Consider the following 20,140-nt stretch of genomic DNA (forward strand, 5'->3'; position numbering starts at 1 on the left):
AATTAAAAATAGAAGGACAGGGAAATAGACAAGAGACTCGAATAGAAGAGGGAATGGAGAAATGGATGACCAAGGATCCAAAAAGAGACAGCAGAAGAAGTCTGGTTGAGTCAGGGGTGGAAAACAAGGTGGAGGAAAGAAAAAAATAGACGCGGAGGTGAAGTCACTGACTTTGGTCCATCTTTCTTGGTCCGAAAGCGGGAAAATCGTCCCCCTCCACCGTCGATCAACTACCTTAGCTCACGGGAAGACATTGGTTGGGTCGGATTCGCCAGGGTCAATATGACGGATCCAGAGAATGTCTGGGGATTTCTTTCAGGAACCATCGTCGCTTCCGGTGGAGTTGTTGGTAGTTGGTTGTTGGTTGTGGGTTGGAGTTGGGTGGGATGGTTGGTTGAACCAGTTCCTGCGTGGCGGCGGGGAGGAAGACCCGACGGATGGATGCAGACAGCCCGACGGCGGTCCCTGGTCTTTACGCATTGGGCGGACAGGTCACCAATTTGGTAAAATTGGACAGAGGAGACAAGGAAATTCTGGGAATTCGACATTGGTTTAAAAAGATATATTCAAGGTGACCATCCAGCAAGGTCGAATCACGAACAAACCGAAATCCGACAATGAGAAGATGGAGATATTAGAGATATTATAATACAAGACAGAATGCCAAAAAAATAACAAGCCAGCGCTAATCTACAACCCGTGCATGCGTCCCAACCGTCAGAACCAACCCGATGCTCCGACATGCCAATACATTGATTAAAAAGAGATAAGAAAAAAGAAAAAAAGAAAAGGGTGAAAGGGAGAGACAAAGTTAAAGGAAAAGAAATAGAGAGAGAAAAGAGATAAAGAAAGAATCAAATAAAGATCGATACTAGGCGATGCTCTGCCGCCAACGGTCAATCATCTCGCGCTGGCCGCCGGGCCGTCCGACCCCTGGAGGGCCAGGCTGCCGGGGCACCGCATAGCTCATCGGGTGTTTCCCCAGGATGGCATCGGTGTAAAAGGTATTTGGGTGCACTATGCCATACCCCGATGGCGGGACATACGGGGCGCCCGCTGTGCCCGGTGGAGCGACGCCGGGCGGAACTACCCCGGGCGGAACTACCCCGGGCGGCGCCGTAAACGGGAGCGACAACTGGGACTGCGTGTGCTGATGACCTAGACCACTGGGGGCACCCCCCGTGGCCGGTGCGGCGGGCCGTCCCTCCGTCGTCGGACGGCGGGCATGGAGGAGATCCGCCATGCTGCGCCGATACCGCGGAATCGTCAGGGTCGAGTTCTTCGGGAGCTCCGCGGCCGCCTCCCGGTGCAGACGCGCCCGCCGCTGGGCCAGCGTCTCGTCCTCGGGTTCCGGGGGACCACCGGCCCCCGTCCCGTCGTCGTCGCCGTCCGCCCCACCCAGTTGACGGAACTCCGCGAAGATCTCGCTGGCGAACTCGCTCTGTCCCGCGGTGCTCTGCCGGTGGTGCGCCTTCAATCGCTGGAGGCGCGCCCCGAGCGTCTCGCCCTCGTCCTCGTCGTCGTTGTCGTCGTCGGCGGCGTCCGGGTTGGCCGCGGCGGTCGTCCCGGGCGCCGGTCCATGCGCATACATGGTCACCGGTCGTCGGTCCGAGGTCCGCGGCGGCGGCGCGGGGGAGCCGTCTCCGCGGAGTCGCGCGCGCCGTCGGCTCAGGGGCTCCGACTCCTCCATCGCCCGCCGCGCCATGAGGCCGAGGGGCCGCCCGTCCTCGGGCGGCTGCGCCTGCTCGGGAAACAGCATGGCCAGCGGGACGTCCTCGTCGTCGCCCGCGTCCTGCTGGTGCAGGGTGGGACTCTCCCACGCCAGGGCTACGGGGCGCGCGCGCCGGTGCTCGCTCTGCTTCTGCGCGACGGCATCCATCTGCAGCAAGGTGGAATGCAGGCCCCCGGCGGTGGCGGCCGTGCGCCGCCGCTGCTTCAGCTCGTGCTTCCGCATCTCCAGCTCTGCCAACAGGGTGGTCGGGGGTCCGGTGAAGGGCACGTCGTCCCCGCTGTCGGCCGCGTCGGCGGGCGCCGGGGGAGCATCGGCGCCGTCGGGCGCCCCCGGCGACTCGTCGCGCAGGGCCGTGCCCTCGTGGGCACGGGTGGCCTCCGCCTCGCTCGGCCCGTGTTCGCCGGTGCCCGTGAGGGACACTGAGTGCAGGTCCGAGTCGGACGCAGCCCGGTCAGGGGCACCCGTCGCCCGGGGGCGCGCGCTGCCGTACACCTCCGGGCCGAGATGGCCGGCAAATGGGTGATCGGTAAAGGCGCTGACCGGGGCCCGGGTGGAGGCGTCGAGGATGCTCTCCAGCGTCGCGACGGCGGACTCTTTCTTGACGTCCACGTCTAGGGCCGGCGCGCCGGGGGGGTCGAAGAAGACACTGGCACGCAGGTGGGGGGCAATCTCGGTCGCGGCTTTCTCGCGCGGCGGGTCCTCCCCCGCGTCCGGACCCAGCCGCCGCCCCGCGGTTGACTGGCGGTCGGCCGCCGCGACGGTCCCGAGGAGCTGGGTTCTCCGCTTCTCCCGCTCCGCGATTGGCCGCTGGGACAGTCGCGGGGGCAGATTGAGCATCATCGGGACGGGCGCCGGGTAGTAGACCATGCGCTCGCCGGGCGGGGGCTCCTGGAACGACTCGGGCCGCGCGGCCAGGGGCGGCCGGGTCAAGGACACGCGGGGCCCCCGGGCGTCGGTGCGGTCCGGATGGTAGTGGACGCCATCGAAATCGGTGAACAAGACACGCGCTTGCTGGTAGGTGTCGTTGGAGGCGGCCGACACGGGGCGATCGAGGTCGTAGGGATTGTCGAGGGGAAGGAGCGGGTCGAAACCGGTCGGCTGAGCGAGGGCCGGGGGGAGGGGCAGGAGAGGAGCTGGCACGGGACCGGAGCGGCGATCGCCGGGGCCATTTTCGCACACCTGGGCGAGGCGCGCGGCGGACTGGATGGAGGCCTGGCGGGAGCGGGCATGGGTGCGGCGGGGCGAGCCGTCCAGGCTCCCCACAGGGTGGGAGGTGGACCCGGAGGAGCGTCGCTTCTGGGCCTGGTCCATCTTGCGGATCTCGCGGCCAATATCGGCGGAGCTGCAGCTCATGCGTTCGGCGCTCTGCTCCAGTCGCTCGACATTGGTGACATAGGCGCCCTGGAGGGACTGCAGGTCGGGGGTCGGGTGGCTCAGGGGCACGGGGACATCGGAGATGGGCGTCCGCAGGGCGGGTTCCTCGGTGGAGTCGGAGCGAGTGGCGGCGGCGGCGGCCGTGTTGATCGGAGGAGGCAGTGGACGAGGGAATCCATCGCTAGTCGTGGTGGGCGGATCGATGGACTTCCGGGTAGCGGCATGATCGGCGGCGATCTCCTCGTAGTCGTCGTCCTCGACAGTCTCGTAGCTCATGGCAGTCATGGAACGAATCATCGATCCGAGGCTGCGGATAGGCTCCCGTGCGTCCAACCGATCTCCTCCTCGATTGTCCTGGTCGCTCGTGTTGGAGGTAACCTCATGTTGGTCGGATTGCGAGACGGCGTTGTAAGTCATGATGGGACGGATGCGATGGAGGAATCGAAGCCTTCACGGCTGTTTATGGAGTCATGCAGAATGGGTCGAGAAAAGAAAGGGAGAAAAAGAATGAGCGTGAAGAACAGACGAAAAGGAGAAGAAAGAAGAGGAAGGGGAGAGAAAGGAAGGGAGAAGGGAGAGAAGAGGGGGAGGATGTTCAATCGGGGGGGAGAGAGAGGGAGGGAGAATGAAAGAGAGAGTGTGTGAGAATGAATGAAAATGAAAGAGAGAAGGATGGAGAGAAAGAAAGAAAGAAGAGAGAGAAGAAGAGAAAGAGAGAGAGAAAGAGAGAGAGAGAGAGAGAGAGAGAGAGAGAGAGAGAAAGAGAGTCAAGCGGGAGAAGCAGATGTCACACGTCCATAAATATTATGATGGTTTATGATCGCGTTATGTTGTGGTCCTGAGGTTTCCAGGCACCTACCTGGTTTGGATTTTACTTTTCTTTCTATCTTTCCTTCTTGCTTCAACTGTTCAATTCTGGACATCATTTCCATGTTCACTTGGATTGATTCGATCTCTACATATCCCGATCATACGGTGGGATATTGGTTGGACCAACTTGTGGCCAAGTCATGTCCAAGTTATTTAAATCCTTGGTTTAAACAAAAACTTGGCCAAAGGATTCCTTTCCCTCCACCATCCTATCCTCTTCCTGGGTTAGCGTGGGCAAAAAACAGGGTATTGTCTCTCTTTCTCTTTTTCTCTTGTATCGCGTGTCCATTTTCTCCTCGTTCGTCTGATTCGATCTACATGGAAGGTGGATTGGTCTGGTCCGGATAGATCCGTACTGCATTGTTGGCTCATCCACTCTATGAAATGATCGATCGACTCGACAGTATCTCATACCTCGAGAGAATCCGAGAATCCCCCAGTGGAGTCTGTCCTGGAACAATTCCCAATTTAGCGCTGCACATCTTTCCGTTCTGCCTCGTTCTAGACCCTCGAACCATCTGGAGAGCAGACCGGGGAGGATACTCAAAAAATAGACACCATGGCGGATCCCTCAAGGTTCTTGATCCTCTCACCATATTTACATATATATATATATATTATCTCCAATTATCTAGGCTGGTCAATCCATTTAAACTATCATGAACGGCAGGAAGCGTGTCATCTCCCCTGCCACACTGCAGCGGGACTCCACTCTGAAAGGCCACACCGCATCACCCGCAGCCATGGCGCGTCAGTTCGCTCTCTCCCTCTGGATATATTCGAAGAGGAATCCCGCCATGTGTGACTTTCATCGGAAGTCAAAGCATAACGATGATCAAGGCCAATGACATCCATCCGGTCACCCCTCTCGTGAGATGTCAGGGCGTAGTCAACCGACCCCGCATCTCCGCGATCCTCATCAATGTCCGCCGATCCCCTGCCGACGGACCTCGGGCTCTGTTGCTCACGGCTGTAGAACACCCTCTCCTCGCTTCGGTCGGGTGAGATGTATCAGCCCTGCAGCCGTGGCTTCGTGTGCATGGCTTCCCGCCAGAGCATGTGTTGTCCAACAAAAAATAGTTCCCTCCCCTATAAAGCGGTCTGACGCCGTCTCCTGGGGTTCTCCTTCCACCTACAAGACTGTCGCCTCCCGATTTCCCAATTCTCCGTAAACCTCCCTTTCTTGCACCATGATCTACCTTCCGGAGAAAGACTATGTTCTCCCTGATCTCGATTTGTTAAGCTTAATCTTCGGTGAGTCCTCTCGTCCCTTCCGTCCCGCGGCGGAGTCTGGGAGTCCACCGGCGGAGAAACTGAGATCCATGCCCCATCAGATTCGCCCCTCCCCGGCAGCAAGGAGACCACCGTCCTGCATGCAGAAGCCGCCGATCCCTCGAACGGCATCACCAAAGCCCAGGCCCGCCAGTACACCCGTCAGATCGCCTACCTCCTCCGCCACCACTTCGGGGTCGGTGCCCAGGGCGCCGGTAAGGATGTCGTGGTCGGGGTCTCCACCGGGCAGGTTCTCCTGCCCGCCGTCTTCTACGGCGTAGTAGCGGCCGGGGGTGTCTGGAGCGCCGCGTCCTACACCGCGACGTCCACGGAGCTCGAGCGTCAGATCCGCCAGGGGAAAAGCCGGCTCGTCATCACCGGGCCCGAGACCCGGGACCTGGCCCTCCAGGCGGCGCAGGCGGCGGGGGTGCCCACCGATCGCGTCCTGGTGCTCCGGAGCATGAGCCACGAGCGGGTGCTGGCCGACAGTCGGACGGGCCACAACTACCTCCACGGCCTGACGCCGTCGCAGGCCCTGGACTGGGAGTGCATCACGGACCCTCGGCGGTTGGACGGCTCCCTCATCTGCCTACTGTACAGCAGCGGCACGACGGGCGTGCCCAAGGGGGTCAACATCTCCCACCGGAACGTCGTCGCCGAGGCGCTCATCCCCTTCTTCATGGACCGCGAGTACGTCGCCCTGCGGACGGCCCAGGACCCGAACTACGAGCACCCCTACCGCACGCTGGCGCACCTGCCCACCGCTCACATCGCAGGCACACAGGGCTACTTCATCAATCCGAGCGTGATTGGCGGCACCGTCTACTGGATGGACCGGTTCGACTTCGCCAAGTTCCTCGAGTACAACAAGAAATTGGAGATTACCTTCTTCTTCTCCGTACCGCCCATCTTCCTCCTCATCAGCCACAGCCCCGCGGTCACCGACCAGTTCCGGACCCTGCGCCGCGCCTACTCGGGCGCCGCGCCCATGGGCTCCGACCTACAGGTGAAGGTCCAGCAGAAGCTGGGCTGCCTCGTCAACCAGACCTGGGGACTGAGCGAGACCACCGGCAGCATCACGGGCTTGCCGTGGGAAGAGGAGGAATTGACGGGCAGCGTGAGCCGGCTGCTGCCCAACATGCGACTCCGCATCGTCGACGAGGATGGCCACGATGTTGCCGAGGGCCAGGAGGGGGAATTTCTCGTCCGGGGACCGGTCATCGCCAACGGCTACTACGACAATCCGGAGGCCACCCGGGAGGCGTACACCCCAGATGGCTGGTTCAAGTCGGGGGACCTCGGCGTGCGGAAGAACGGGTTGTTTTATATTGTTGACCGGAAGAAGGTATTTCTCCCCCCCCCCCACCCCCCCTCCCCCTTGTTCCTCTTCGTGGTGTGATACCTCTCCCTCTCTCTTTTTTACACTCTCGCTCTCTTCATCTTTCCCTCATAAGATAAACTAACAACACACAGGAACTCATCAAATACAAAGGCCTCCAAGTCGCCCCCGCCGAGCTCGAAGCGCTCCTCCTCTCCCACCCAGCCATCATGGACGTCGCCGTGATCGGGGTCCCCACCCCCGACGGCTCCGGCAACGAAGTACCCCGGGCATACGTCGTAGCGGACCCAGCCCAGGCTAACGAAGCCACCATCAAGGAGTTTGTGAAATCCCACCTGGCGCACTACAAGCAGCTGCGCGGGGGTGTGGTCTACGTGCCTGCTATCCCGAAGAGTCCTAGCGGGAAGATCCTGCGACGGGAGCTGCGCGACCAGGCGAAGAAGGAGGCGAGGGAAGAGGGTGCTAAGCTTTGATTCGTTTTATTTGTCTCTGCGGTGGATTGGGGGTGGGCTATTGGACTCGGGTTGACAGCGGAAGCAGAACTAGAACAGCCTGGGATGGCCGCGACAGGAATATTGAGATCCTCAATCATAACAAATATCAGCTTTATACTAGTGATAATATCATGTGCTACAAAGCCACAGCATCTTGCGCAGACTTGGGGAGTATACCTGTTGTCTACTCATGTACTCAATCTAGACCAACACTTAGAGTAAGCCTCATTCTCTTTGAATATGCAATTCTCACTCTAGATAATAATCCAAAGTCATTGAAACATCCATCAACCAAAGCAGCATACGGAGAAGATCACGCCAACCCGATAAGATAAGAAACGGCGTAGCAGCCAAACCAACCCTGATAAGACACGCGATAAGAAAATCCACCCGCTGAGTCATCCCCCCAACCCCACAGCACAGAAACCAACGCGCAGACACGTCCAGACCAGCAGCTTCAATTCCACGCGCCGAACAGATCAACGGTGTGAGATATCTTCGTCATGTCATACTACGACGTGGATTCGATACTGACTGACTCGGAGGTATATCTTATTTTTTCTTTTCGTCTTTGAATAAGTTGAGGATGAGGACTGATCTAGTGCTGAGTAGAAACTGCCCTGCACGTTTGAATTGGAAGTACCCGGATTGGGCGTGCTGGAGGGGAATCCGGGTGAAAATGTTTGTTTTATTTTATTCCCTTCTTCAATATATACATATTTGTATATGTATGTATGTATATAGAAGAAGTACTAATTAAAACAGATCAAAGCGGGAACGCAACTCGACCTTCCATTATGGCTAGGTGAAATGCTGTCAATTGGGTATGTCATTCTTTTGAGGCCATTGGAAATATCGCATCACGACAGACGATCCTGAAGAGAAGAAATTAAGGAAGACAGAAAAGAAAGAAAATACTAATCTAACTAAAGAGCCCGTCTGGGCACATCCCGTCTCGTCACGCTCGACATCCCATCCGCTCTATCAGAGCGGGTGTTGAATGCATTCAAGGCCGACCCGCGGACGATCGACCTGCGCTCGCTGGCGCCGCACTTTTACAGTCTCAGTGAACGAGTGCTGGAGTTGTTTGAGGAGGAGGAGATGGTGGATGTTTTGTTGAATGTATGTTCTCTACTATCCACCTACTTATCATTCTGTCTATCTGTCTATCTATCTTTCTATCTAGAGATGGGTGGATAGACGGATAAGATTTATAGAATACTAACTGTCAGTAGACCTTCGCGAAACGCGCTGCAGAAATCGCAGACCACGCGCATAATCCCAAGGGTGCGATGGGGCAGGGGGTGGACTTCTTGCGAGGACTGGATGAGATGGAGAGGCAGTGTACGTTTTTCTTCTTCTTATTCTTCTTCTTCCTTTCCTTTCTTATTCTTATGGTATGTCTGATTGGTTCTTAGTATTCCGGGTTGCTCATGAAGGAGCCAAGGAAGTGCGGGTTTGGGCGGGAGAGGCGAAGAAGAGGTGATTATTTACTTGCTTGATTTGGTGATTGAGTATAGATGAGGGGAGTTTGTTTTGAGCGATCTATGATGGAGTTATGGATTTTATGGAGTTTATTCATGCCTATGTATATATTAGTGACTACCATTGGCATTGAGCGGTACTATATATATCTGGAATAATCGCTGCTCGACTGGGTCGATGATATATTATTCCCTTTTGGTAAGTGTAATCTGAAATTGTATTAAGTATGGTATGAATAATTAAAAAGAAACGGAAGGCGTCCGGGAGTTTATATATCGGACTGTAATATCATATTCAATGTGTAATTCAACTACAATGATCGACATCCACCCGACGAACGATGGGGCCCCGGCGTTGTTCCTTTTAGCGAATGAAAAAGTGGATATCTCGTTGATTTATAGGTTGATGAGATAACCCATCTATATGAGACTTGAATACGAAGTCTGACTCCTGGCTGCTCTGATCAACTCAATACCTAATTGAAGATGAAATAGCACCAACATAAAGTACCGTTGGTCCAACGTTGGTAAATGATTATTGGCTTCAGATGAAACAGCCCAGTCGTTGGCTTTTCCGATTGGTTTCTGGTCCCTGCTTTAGTCTCGTTCTTAGTCTCGTTGGAGTGGGGATCGTGTGCCTGGATCGTCCAGATCCCAGGTCTTGATTCTATACCTCAGTATCGACCATTTGGCGATAGACACTGGTATGCACCGGATATGCAACGGTGCCAATCGCCTGGCCACCCTGCATTCCTCCTGGTCATATTGCTACGGCGACAACCAGAAAGAAAGAATGGAAACGAAATAGCCAGAATAAAGTCAAATCAAGATCGAATCAAAGGACAAGATCGGGACCTAGGTGGGCACTGACTCTCCCCCTGTCTTGGCTTTTCCCAGGATCGACCGTTGACTCGTCACACTCATCACTTTCATCACACCCCCCTCTTCTACTCTCTTCTCATCTCGTCTCATCTCCTCTCTTCTTTCTGTCCCTCCTCCCCTCACGGCTCGACGGTCTCTAGGAGACGCCGCTGACCCTCCCCTTGCGTCTCAAACTACCGATTGCCGACTTCACCGCGCTCCAACGTCGTGGACCTCCATCACGTCTCCCAACCTCCTCGCTTCCTCGCCCTCCCAATCGTATGTCCTCCACAGCGCTGTACCTGTCGACCGATTGTCTATCCTGATCTTCGTCTGCATGGGGTGGACATCTCAGACCTCTTTTCAATCCACTCGAACTCATCTCGTGCGTCCCGCTTGTCAGTGATGCGCATTCTCTAAGCCTGGGCACTGGTTTCGGTTTTTCTTTCTCTGATTATTATTGTTATTATTTTCTCTTTTTACTTGGTCGTGGGATTGTCGATCGCATCGAGCCATAATGAATCGAACTCCTCAAATCCAGAGCACGGTCGCCGTGCAATCGTCCTCCATCCCTTCGTCCTTGCAGCCCGACTTTTCTCCTCCCGCCACGGCCTCCCCAAGTGACAGCGCTCCTCCGAGACACCGTTTCCAATCTAAAAGTCAGTCCGGTCGCGCCTAGATCACTTGTGTTGCGCCCTTGTTCTTTTTTGCCAAGGGGTACCGGCCTCCTGACTAACCTACCCTTCTATCTAGACATTTTAGAGCCCCCGAAGCCGAAAGCCTTGACCCGAGTGAAAGGTAAGATCACAATGCAGACGCCGTCACGAGCCAGCACAGGTACGATAGATCTTCATGGATCCCTCCGTCAGCGTACGCTCCCCATATTGATCAGGCTGCAGAAATGTCATGGATGAATGACCCGTCACCCATGTCGGGTACCCCACGCACGCCCACGGCGAGATCCCGGTCGAGTATGTGCATGGCGAACGCGACGGATGTGGAACTATATAGCGAGGTAGCTGACTGCCCATACAGGGACTCCCGAACCCCCGACGACCGCTCTCGTGAACCCATCTTCCGCCCTACTCCAGGATCTCCTAAACGAACAACGTGCATCTAGAGGCGCACGAGGCTCGTCCACAGAGGATCTGGACAGCGGCGTGCTCCGCACCCCTAGCGCGACCCGTACTCGTTCCCTGTCGGTCTCTAAGTCGCAGCCCCAGTCTCAATCCCAACCCCAGTCCCAGTCCCTGTCCCTGTCCCAGTCACAGTCCCGATCCCAGTCCCAATCGCAATCCCAGGAAGAGTCCGGATCCGAACGTCAGCGGAAAATGAACAGCGCCCTGTCGGCCGGTTTAAAACAACCTCGAGAGATGGGTATGAGGGAAATGGACCACGTAAGTGGCGTGAACGCCATAGCGGCTCGTCGGTCGGTGATTAACCGTTGCTAGTACGTCTCGAAAATCAATAAACAAAACTTTGACCTGAAGCTCGAGATTTTCCACCGGGCCCAACAGATGGCGATCATGGAGCAGAAGCTGGAACGGATGGTGGAACTGCAGGAAGAGCTTCGGCGGATGGAGCGGATGGAGGATGAGTTGTCCGAGCTGCGAGACGCCGAGGAGGACAACCACCGGTTGCGCGAGTCTAACGAGCAGCTGCGACACGAGATCGACAAGCGCGACCAGGCCGTGACGGAGGCAGTCGATCTAATCTGTCAACTCGAAGCCAAGGTGGATCGTCTGGAAACGGGCGGGCCCTTACCGAGGCAGGCCGCGGCTTATCCGAGCGAGGACCCCGGTGCGGTCACGCCGAAGGGGAGGATCGCGGTGGAAATTCCCCAGAGGTCGTCGTCAAGGAAAGGGACGAGAACGCCCGACCGCCATCGGCGCGTCTCACCCGAAACCCGTCACCTCAAGTCGGCGCCGTCATTCCTCCGCGATGAGACCGCGCGGACGGCGGCCTTGCGAAGTCTGTACGTACCCGAGGAGGAAGTACGCCCGAGCATGAGTGCGCTCACTCAAACCGAGAGTTGCAATTCCATGAACGAGATGGCCGAGGTTGAGTCGCCGCGCCTTAGCGCCTTGAGCGAATGTAGCGAACTCAACCCCGACAGCAGTTTCGTTGGATCTCACGGGTTCGATGAATTGGAAATTCCCGTCCGGCCGAAGGAAGCACCCATTGCGGATGCGTCACCGGACGCAGGCTATCGTGAGGTGGCGCCGCTCCCCATCGGCGGTTTCCTTCGACCATATCAGCATGACATGGTTGCCTCGACGGTCCAAGAGAAATCGAATCCTGTCCTCAAGATGGATCAGATGAGTTTCGATAGCGGTTCGTTTGATAGCTCCAGCCAGCGAACGCCGCTGGAGAGCGTCTTCGGCAGCTCCAGGCTCCCCCCGACGCCTGACACCATGAGCACGGCGTACGCAGGTGGCCCCAACGGGTCCGCTGGCTCTCAGGGGAACCATCCTGGCGAGAAGCCCCATGTGGACCCGCTCCTCCCTGTCAAGCGCCGCCTTGGTCGTCCTCGTTCGGCCGGTGAGCTCACCTCGCTGCGGAGTCTCTCCGAGAGCATGGACCTGAACATGAGTGACTGCACCCTGCCCCGGGCCAGCCTCGACGACGACGACGAACCGCCCACGATCTACCCGCTGAACAGCATCACCGCCCGGGGAGACGGTCTTCTGAGCCAGGAGACGCTCAACCAGCGGACGTACGAGTACCACGGCGAGGATGTCTTGTTTAACGAGGAGGGTTTGGAGAGGGTGCTGTCGAATTTGGACCAGAACCACTATGCCCCAACCCAGCGCCGGGCCACCCGAGAGCCCGCGCACTCGCCATCATCGTCACCCCCGTTGACTCCGCAGGACTGGATCGAGGCCGCCAAGTCCGACACCCGGACGAGAACCGGATCCCCGCGCGGGCCCCGCCAGGGGCCCCTGCCTGCCGAGACTCGCCTAGTCGGCGCGCGGGCACCCAGCCAGTCCTCCTTCCTCGGGCGTCGGCACAGCATCGATACCGGCGTGCGAGACGCAGAGATCCCCGGCATCCCTACGCTCGACCTGTCCTCGCTAGAGCTCGACCCGACTCTTCCCCCCGACCCCTCCGCACAACCAGAGCGAGAAGGTGCCCGGGAACAGGAGCGTCGACACCGACTCAGCCTCCGCGCTCCATTCTTCGCCCGTTCGATCACCTCCCGCTGGCTCCACGCGGCGCCCGTCTCAGATATCGACCGAGACGATGGCGCACCAGCTCCCATAGTTCGAAAAAGCCGACAAGCACAAAGTCCCACGAGGCCATCCAAAGCAGCAACGACGCCCCTCAACGAGGAGGACTTCCTATCTGGACATGGTCCCAAGGACCTCCTCTCCACCCCAACCGACTTCAGCGCATCGCTACCCACCTACGCCGACGACGGGGCAACACAACGCCCGCTGGCCCAATCCTTGACCGAATCCCACTTCGCAACCGCTCGCTCGTCCAAGGACCACCACCGACGCCGCGGCTCCCTGGGCATCTTCGGCTGGATGAAAGGAGCCAGCGGGCTCGGCTCAAAAAAGTCCGACTCGGACACCTCGGCGACGCTGTCCTCGTCGCTGAGCTCCGTACCTAGGGATAGAGCATCCTCCCGCCTGGCAACGGAGCGAGCCCCCGCGGAGCCTCCCAAGCCTGCCCCCGATATGGCGTCTATGAATGTCTCCGTGACGGACTTTGCGCCGCCGGCGAGGCCTATCGGGCGGACGGACGAGGATGATGGTGGTTGGAGACCGCGGTACATGGATAGACGGCCTCGTCGGGGATGATTCATTCTTTCGGTTTTTTTTTTTTTTTTGTCTGTTCTTTTTTCAACTTGCATTCTGTGTACATCTTGCATGACTCTTTCCTTCCTTTTCCATTGTTTGTCTTTCTCTTTTCTCTTTTTCACACACACCCACACCCACATTCTCTCTCTCTCTCTTTCTTTCCTTCTGACCTACGATCTAAACGACCCAAACAATCGGTCTCACTCACGACAAGAACGATACCCACGCATTGGACTCCTTCCCTTTCCTTCTTTTCCTTCCATTCCCGAAGGAACGCATACATACATACATACCCAATCCATTCTTGCTTTCGTCCTTACCTTCTCACTTGATTCCACGGAATAAAAAAACTTCTTTCCCTGGTACCCTATCTTGATATTCTACCCTGGTATCTAGCTGGCCTATACTACCATTGATTGATTGATTTATTTCCCTGATGTGATTTACGATATGCTGTTTTCTCTTTTCTTCTCTTCTGTTCTTCTTTCTAGTGGTGTTTTTTTGAAACTTATAGTCTGATGTAGTAGTCACTCTCTTCTGATTTATTTCATTTCCTTCTCTCTTTCTAAAAATAGAAAGCTTATAACTCACCCCTGGGAAATTAGTGGTTCTTAGTATCCGTAGAAATAAGCATAAGTAAGACATGATATAACGAAGGACGAATCAGATAAGACCTGAATATAAATAAAATCCATATATCCATTCATTCTGTACAAGAATCAACGAAATATAAGAAAGAGAATATAAAAATACATGCAAATCCTCTACCCAATCCCAATCCCAATCCAATTCCAATTCCAATTTTTAACACCACAACCAAGCAATACCAACACCATCCAATCCATCCATCCATCCATCCAACTCCATTATCCTGCAATCCTGTTATTTGGAATAACAGAGAGAGAAAGAAAACCCCCATCCCAACCGAATGCAATGTAAAAAGAAAAGAAACTATTGATTAAAAAAAGATATCCATATCCATGGTCCATGGAAACGCCATCCGCGAGGGAAAAGAATGACTAAAACAAAAAGGAAAAGAAAACAAAGAAGGAAAGACAAAGGGAGACGGTAAGAAGAGAAAGTTTAATACCACCCCGTTCCCTCCTCTCCCAACTTCTTCCCCTTCGGATTCATAGACAGCATCCGCTGCCCCGGCAAGGTATCATCCGTAAAGGCCGCCTCGAACGTCCCCGCGATAGAGCGCTTGCTGAACTTGGCGAACGAGTCGAACGGCTGATCGGCGTTCTCGCCATTGCAGGCGGACCACTCAGGCGACGTGTGCGGGGACGTCCCGTCGCCGAGGTCGCACCAGCGCGTGACGACGATCGCCTGGCGGAAGCGGAGCGCGCGGGGGTCGGAGCGGTCCTCGGTGAGCTTGACCTCGACGAGGTACTCCGAGGGGCACTCGGGGCAGCGGCGCATGGGACGGCAGCGGCCGCAGAGGGTGGTCAAGGCGTTGGGATTGTGGGTGCGGCCGTGGTACTTGTCCTTGGCGCGGTGTTCGAGGCCCTGCAGGCCGGCGGTGGCGCGCGGCTGGGGGATGTGGCCGAGGGCGCACTTGCAGACGTTCATGAGCTCGCCGTCGCGCCAGTGGGCGCAGGCGGAGAAGTAGGGCCAGTAGTCCTCGCGCGAGTAGAGGAGCATGCGCTGCGCGGAGGGCGTCAGGCCTGGCTCGGCGAACGTCGAGCTGACGACCCGCATGAGCAGGTGGTTGCGGTGGATGTAGTAGCGGGTGTTGTGCCACCAGCCGTCGCGGCGCCAGCGCCGGCTGAGGGTCTCGGCGGGGATGCCGTAGCGGGGGCCGAAGCGGTGGGCGCGGATGGAGAGCTGCACGAAGGCGAAGTAGAGGACGCGGCCGTGGGTGATGCGGTGGCGCGGGGACGGCAGCGCGCTGTTGCGGGCGTTGGGGCAGTCGAAGAGCGGATTGACTGTGCCGGCTGGCTGGAGGCGTTCGGCGCCCTCTTGCGTGCGGCGGTGGAAGACGCCGCAAGGGAAGCAGAGGAGGTGGTGGGGGTAATGTCGGTCCTGGGAGGCGAGGAAGTCGCCCTTGTAGGGGATGTTATCGGGCTCATCGAGCGCCCACCAGGCGCCGGGGCCTAGCCGCGATAGGAGGGTCTTGCTGGCGAAGATGAGACTGGCGCGGTCAGCGGGGTTGAGTTCGTCGGCGATGTGCTGCCACAGGTCGGCGGAGAGGCTGGCTATGTCGGACTCGCCCGGCGGCCGGTGGTCATGCACGTCGTACGGCGCATTGGGGTCGTGTTCAAGTTCCTGGACCCCCAGGGCGTGCAGCATGGCCGTGGGATCGCGGGTCTCGCCCAGCTGGGTATCCTTGCCGGCATTGATCGCGCGGTACTTGGCGCGGTGAGCCTCGAGCGGGGCCAGGGAGGGCATTGGAGGCACGTCATCGTCGGGATAGCGGGCGCCGGGGGCCGTGTATACGCTGCTGCTGCTGGTGGAGGGTCGAAGATCTGGCGTGGAGGTACTGAAGCCGCCCTTGCGCAGGACCTGGCGGGATTTCTTGGGTCGGAGTGCGCTGGCGAAAAAGGCTCGAAAGCCACGTCGTTCACCGGGGCTATCGGCCGCCATGGAGAGGTAAGCAAAAGGGGGGGGAGTAGGAGGTTGAGAGGAAAGGGGAAAGGAGGAAAAAGAAGAAGAAGAAACAGGGAGCAGAGGCGAAGACGAAGAGGGATAAGATTATCTATGCTTGTATAACGGATTAGGCATCGCCAAGCATAAAGCTGGATAAAACAGGTGGCTGACATAAGCCCGGATGGATCGGCGGCGGTTGTCTTGGGGGAAAAAACTTCCGGGATGACGACAATGATATCCCCAATGGGGAGATATCCTACGATATGCAAGTCCAATGAAGAGCGCTAGATTGCTGAAATTCCTATGACACAGATTCCTGGTTTACACCACATTACTCATCCCGCTGTTCTCTAAGAGAAACGCTTCTCCACGGCCTTCCAGTTAACCACGTCCCAGATGGCCTGGAAGTACTCGGCCTTGCGGTTCTGGTATTGCAAGCTGGGAGACGTTAGCGTTCTGTTGGTTTATAAACTAGATGGGGGGGCGGGGATCACTTACTAGTAGGCATGCTCCCACGCATCAATACCCAGCAGGGGCTCGAACTGGCCGACAACGGGGTCCTGGTTCTGTAGGAAGTTAGCGTCATGGTCCCTTCCCGGTCTTCTCCATTTCAATTAGAATCAACATACGGCGTAGGTCTTGATGGCGAGGCCGCCGGTCTGCTTGTCCTTGACCAACCAGGCCCAGCCGCTGCCCTGGATGCCCGCCAGCGCGGCGTTCATCAGGCTCTGGAACTGCTCAACGCTGCCGAAGCTGTCGTTGACGGCCTTGCTCAAGGCACCGGAGGGGGGCTCGCCGCCGCCGGCGCTCTTGGGAGCCAGGTTCTCCCAGAACAGGCTGTGGTTGAGGTGACCACCACCGTTGAAGTTGATGGCAGGCTTCAGCGCAATCTGGGCGGCAATGTCGCCCTTGTGCTGGGCCTCCTGCAGCTTCTCGACGGACGCGTTGTAGTTGTTGACATAGGTCTGGTGGTGGTTCTTGTAGTGGAGCTCCATGATCTTGCCCGAGATGGACGGCTCCAGGGCGCCGAAGTCATCTACGGTGGTTAGCAATCACCATCTTTTCCCTCTCTTCTTTCCCAGGTTACACGGCCCAGGCCACTGGAGATACTCGTCCAGGATACGTACATTGCAGGTCAGGCAGAGTGGCCTTGCCGCGGCAGAAGGTGGTGCCCGCGACACCGGCGGCTCTGGGCGCAGCCGAAGCTCCAGCGCGCAGGGCGGAGCGAGTGGAGGTGCGAAGAAGAGAGGCAGCCATGATTAATTATAGAGATTTAATGGGGAAATAAGAATGAGTTGAATAGTAAGAGGGGGGGAATTGACAGATTGGGAGAGAGGAAGGATGTTATAAGAGAAGGGGAGGAACGGAAAAAAAAAAGGTGAGGACAAGGATGGAGAGCTGACTTCCTCGGGTAGACGGGGAAGAGTATCGAATTCCATTACATCATTGTTGTTGCTGCACGTGTGGAGCCGCTGACGCAGAAGTGACTCAGCAGACAGCTATCCCGCTGACTCAGCCTCGGTCGTTTTGATATTGACATCGGTCGATGCGAAAGACGGCGACATCATCCTTTGCCCTCATCCCTCTCCATGGCGTCAACTCACGGTGTATGATCGATTTCTTCCTCTCGTTACATCCGTCGACTGTCTATACACGGCCCTCTTGATGGATTCCTCCACCACCCCCGGTCACAAGCGCAAAGTCGCCGACATGAGCTCCGACTCCGAAGAAGACGCCCGCCCGACCATGGGCTTTCGCGGGTTCGCCCGTGCATCCTCTCGCTCCGAGTCTCCCCCCGCATCGATGGGCGGTCTGGGGAGTGGTCGTCGCAATCTGTGGAAGAACAATGGGGGCAACATGCCATCCGGAAGAAGCACCCCGAGCGGAGGCGGAGGCGGAGGCGGAGGCGCCAATTCCTTCGCCGCGCGCATGATGGCCAAAATGGGATATGTCGAGGGACAAGGTCTCGGATCTAGCGGCCAGGGTATCGTCAACCCCATCGAGGCTCAGGCCCGTCCCTCGGGCGCCGGTCTGGGTGTGGTCCGCGAGAAGACCAAGCAGGCGCGCGAGGAAGAGAAACGGGCTGCTGCTCAGCGCGGGGAGAAACTGGAGGACAGCTCCGACGAGGAACGCAAGAAGCGGCAGAGGAAGAAGGCGGAGCGCAAGAAGGAGGCTCGCAGTGGTTCAGGAACGCCGGTCGCGCGGCCGAAACCCCAATTCCGCACGGCCCGAGAGATGGAAGCGGACATGGAGGGTCTGGAGGTGCCCAATGTGCTCAAGTCATTGGTCGATGCGACTGGGAAAGAGCAGCGGGTGCTGACGTCGACCGCCGGTCTGATGGTGTCCCAGGAGTTCGTCAATCAGGGCGAAGGGGAGGCGCTGAAGATCGCCCGTCGGGCGCGCAACGACCTGGAAGCCTTCGCCGACGAATGGAAGGGCCTGACGGAGAGAAAGCGGTTCATCGAGCTGGAGGAGGCCCAGATCGTGGAGCAGATGGACACACAGCAGCTCCGATCCGATCAGCTGACGGAGCTCGTAACGGCCATCGGCCAGCTGGAGCTCGTCCAAAGTGACGACACGCGGGTCCAGTTCGACCAGGTCACCGACAAGCTCGAGGCTTTACAGACCAAGTACCAGGCCGAGATCGACGAATACCGGCTGCCCGAGGTTGCGGTGGCCGCGCTGCACCCGCTCTTCCGTCGGGCGATGGAAGACTGGGAGCCGCTCCAGGAGCCGACCTTCCTCGTATCCCATCTCCACCGTCTCCGGCCCCTCCTAACGCGAAAAAAGAACAGCGAGCCAACCCAGCGACAGTCGACCACCCCCTACGAGACCATGATCTACACCCTCTGGCTCCCCCGCGTGCGCTCAGCGCTTCTCAACGAGTGGGACGTGTTCGATTCGTCGCCCGCCACCTCCCTCCTCGTCGCCTGGAAAGATCTGCTCCCGCCGTTCGTCTACGCCAACGTGCTCGACCAGCTAGTCGTGCCCAAACTCGCAGGCGGCCTGAAGGCATGGAAGCCCCGCGCCAGCAGCCGACGACACGGATCCTCACCCGCAAACAGCGCCCGATTCCCCTGGTGGCTCTTCACCTGGCTGCAATACCTAGACGACCGACACACGAACCCGAAGCAAGCAACGGGGCTCCTATCCGACGCAAAGCGCAAGTTCCGCGTCGTCCTAGACACCTGGGACCTCAGCCGCGGTCTAATCAGCGGAATCGAGCTGTGGCGCGACGCGCTAGGCTCCGAGTTCGACGTCTGCCTCCGCAACCACCTGCTACCGCGGCTGGCCCGCCACCTCCGCGAGGATTTCGACGTCAACCCGCAAGACCAGGACCTCACGGCCCTCGAGAACGTCCTCAAATGGCAGCCCTTCTTCAAGCCCAACGTCCTGGGCCTCCTCCTCGTCGCCGAGTTCTTCCCCAAATGGCACCACATCCTCTACATCTGGCTCACCAACGACCCCAACTACGACGAAGTCGCCGAGTGGTTCTCCTGGTGGCGCGGCCAGATCCCAGCCCCCCTCAACGAGCTGACCATCGTCGACGACGAATGGAACAAGGGTCTCCGCTCAATGGACCTCGCCTCCCGCCTCGGCGATCGCGCCGCTACCGAACTTCCCCCGCCTACAGCTCCCGAAACCACCACCACCACCACCACCACCACCACCCCCTCAGACCTCCCCAAACAAGACCACCAACCACCACAACCACTACCAGCAGAACACAAACCCCGAGCCGTCGAAGAAATCTCCTTCAAAGACATCCTGGAATCATGGTGCCAAGAGCAAGGCCTCATCATGCTCCCCCTCCGCGAAGCGCACCCGCAAAACGGCCAGCCCCTCTTCCGCATTACCGCCAGCGCAACCGGCAAAGGCGGCGTCGTGGCCTACCTGCAAGGCGACGTCGTCTGGGTGCAGAACAAGCGGGCGAAAGAGGTCTGGGAACCGATGGGGTTGGAGGAGAGGTTGGTCGAGAAGGCTGAGGGGAAGTAATTCCCTTTCTCTTCTCTTCTCTTCTGTTCGGATTTTCCGGTTGAGTTGTTTACTTTGTTTTGGTGCTTTTGATGACGGTTACGATATCCTTTTCTTTTTCTATCTGGTTTTGTCTTTTTTCACATTTGTGTGCTACCTGATCATATTGGTTACTTGTGTTCGGGATGGTGATAGAATCCAGCGCCTGTATTGTAGTATCTTTCTATCTGGTTTGAGTTGTTAGGCTTATACATATACCTGTCTATCTATCTCTTTCTCTCTTCCCATTTATCAATGAACTTCAAGATATCTAGGTACTGATAGGATCATTCGTATATAAATAG

General features: G+C 57.4%; 7 protein-coding genes across 7 annotated transcripts; 5 read left to right on the top strand and 2 right to left on the bottom strand.

The window, feature by feature from the left end:
* Positions 1-544: 544 nt before the first annotated feature.
* Positions 545-3,638, bottom strand: BDW47DRAFT_135254 (uncharacterized protein). Its single transcript, XM_024818286.1, has one exon. The coding sequence runs from the start codon at positions 3,521-3,523 to the stop codon at positions 872-874; it is 2,652 nt and encodes an 883-aa protein (XP_024667328.1). The 5' UTR covers positions 3,524-3,638; the 3' UTR covers positions 545-871.
* A 1,361-nt stretch (positions 3,639-4,999) lies between these two features.
* Positions 5,000-7,199, top strand: BDW47DRAFT_96427 (acetyl-CoA synthetase-like protein). Its single transcript, XM_024820322.1, has 3 exons — positions 5,000-5,230; positions 5,311-6,593; positions 6,722-7,199. The coding sequence occupies exons 1-3, from the start codon at positions 5,167-5,169 to the stop codon at positions 7,058-7,060; spliced, it is 1,686 nt and encodes a 561-aa protein (XP_024667329.1). The 5' UTR covers positions 5,000-5,166; the 3' UTR covers positions 7,061-7,199.
* Positions 7,200-7,581: 382 nt separating this feature from the next.
* psf3 (DNA replication protein PSF3) lies at positions 7,582-8,735 on the top strand (the record flags this gene model as incomplete). The annotated part of the gene is made up of 6 exons (XM_024814601.1): positions 7,582-7,626; positions 7,694-7,762; positions 7,847-7,905; positions 8,014-8,203; positions 8,317-8,425; positions 8,500-8,735. 6 exons carry the CDS (start codon positions 7,585-7,587, stop codon positions 8,565-8,567), a joined length of 537 nt encoding a protein of 178 aa, XP_024667330.1. The 3' UTR covers positions 8,568-8,735.
* A 790-nt stretch (positions 8,736-9,525) lies between these two features.
* On the top strand, positions 9,526-13,261 carry BDW47DRAFT_114203 (uncharacterized protein). Its single transcript, XM_024814602.1, has 5 exons — positions 9,526-10,085; positions 10,180-10,263; positions 10,326-10,397; positions 10,462-10,823; positions 10,878-13,261. Exons 1-5 carry the CDS (start codon positions 9,944-9,946, stop codon positions 13,230-13,232), a joined length of 3,015 nt encoding a protein of 1,004 aa, XP_024667331.1. The 5' UTR covers positions 9,526-9,943; the 3' UTR covers positions 13,233-13,261.
* Positions 13,247-13,736, top strand: BDW47DRAFT_114205 (uncharacterized protein). The gene has a single exon (XM_024814603.1). It carries the CDS (start codon positions 13,302-13,304, stop codon positions 13,575-13,577), a length of 276 nt encoding a protein of 91 aa, XP_024667332.1. The 5' UTR covers positions 13,247-13,301; the 3' UTR covers positions 13,578-13,736.
* Positions 13,737-13,965: 229 nt separating this feature from the next.
* BDW47DRAFT_135256 (uncharacterized protein) lies at positions 13,966-17,078 on the bottom strand (the record flags this gene model as incomplete). Its single annotated transcript, XM_024818287.1, has 5 exons — positions 13,966-15,804; positions 16,157-16,259; positions 16,320-16,412; positions 16,447-16,857; positions 16,949-17,078. The coding sequence occupies 5 exons, from the start codon at positions 17,076-17,078 to the stop codon at positions 14,316-14,318; spliced, it is 2,226 nt and encodes a 741-aa protein (XP_024667333.1). The 3' UTR covers positions 13,966-14,315.
* A 408-nt stretch (positions 17,079-17,486) lies between these two features.
* On the top strand, positions 17,487-20,136 carry BDW47DRAFT_121330 (putative G-patch domain protein (TFIP11); the record flags this gene model as incomplete). The annotated part of the gene is made up of 3 exons (XM_024815609.1): positions 17,487-19,364; positions 19,501-19,813; positions 20,111-20,136. The coding sequence occupies 3 exons, from the start codon at positions 17,487-17,489 to the stop codon at positions 20,134-20,136; spliced, it is 2,217 nt and encodes a 738-aa protein (XP_024667334.1).
* Between the last annotated feature and the right edge of the window lie 4 nt (positions 20,137-20,140).

Source organism: Aspergillus candidus (genome assembly GCF_002847045.1).
Source record: "Aspergillus candidus strain CBS 102.13 unplaced genomic scaffold BDW47scaffold_97, whole genome shotgun sequence".
Lineage (NCBI taxonomy): Eukaryota > Fungi > Ascomycota > Eurotiomycetes > Eurotiales > Aspergillaceae > Aspergillus > Aspergillus candidus.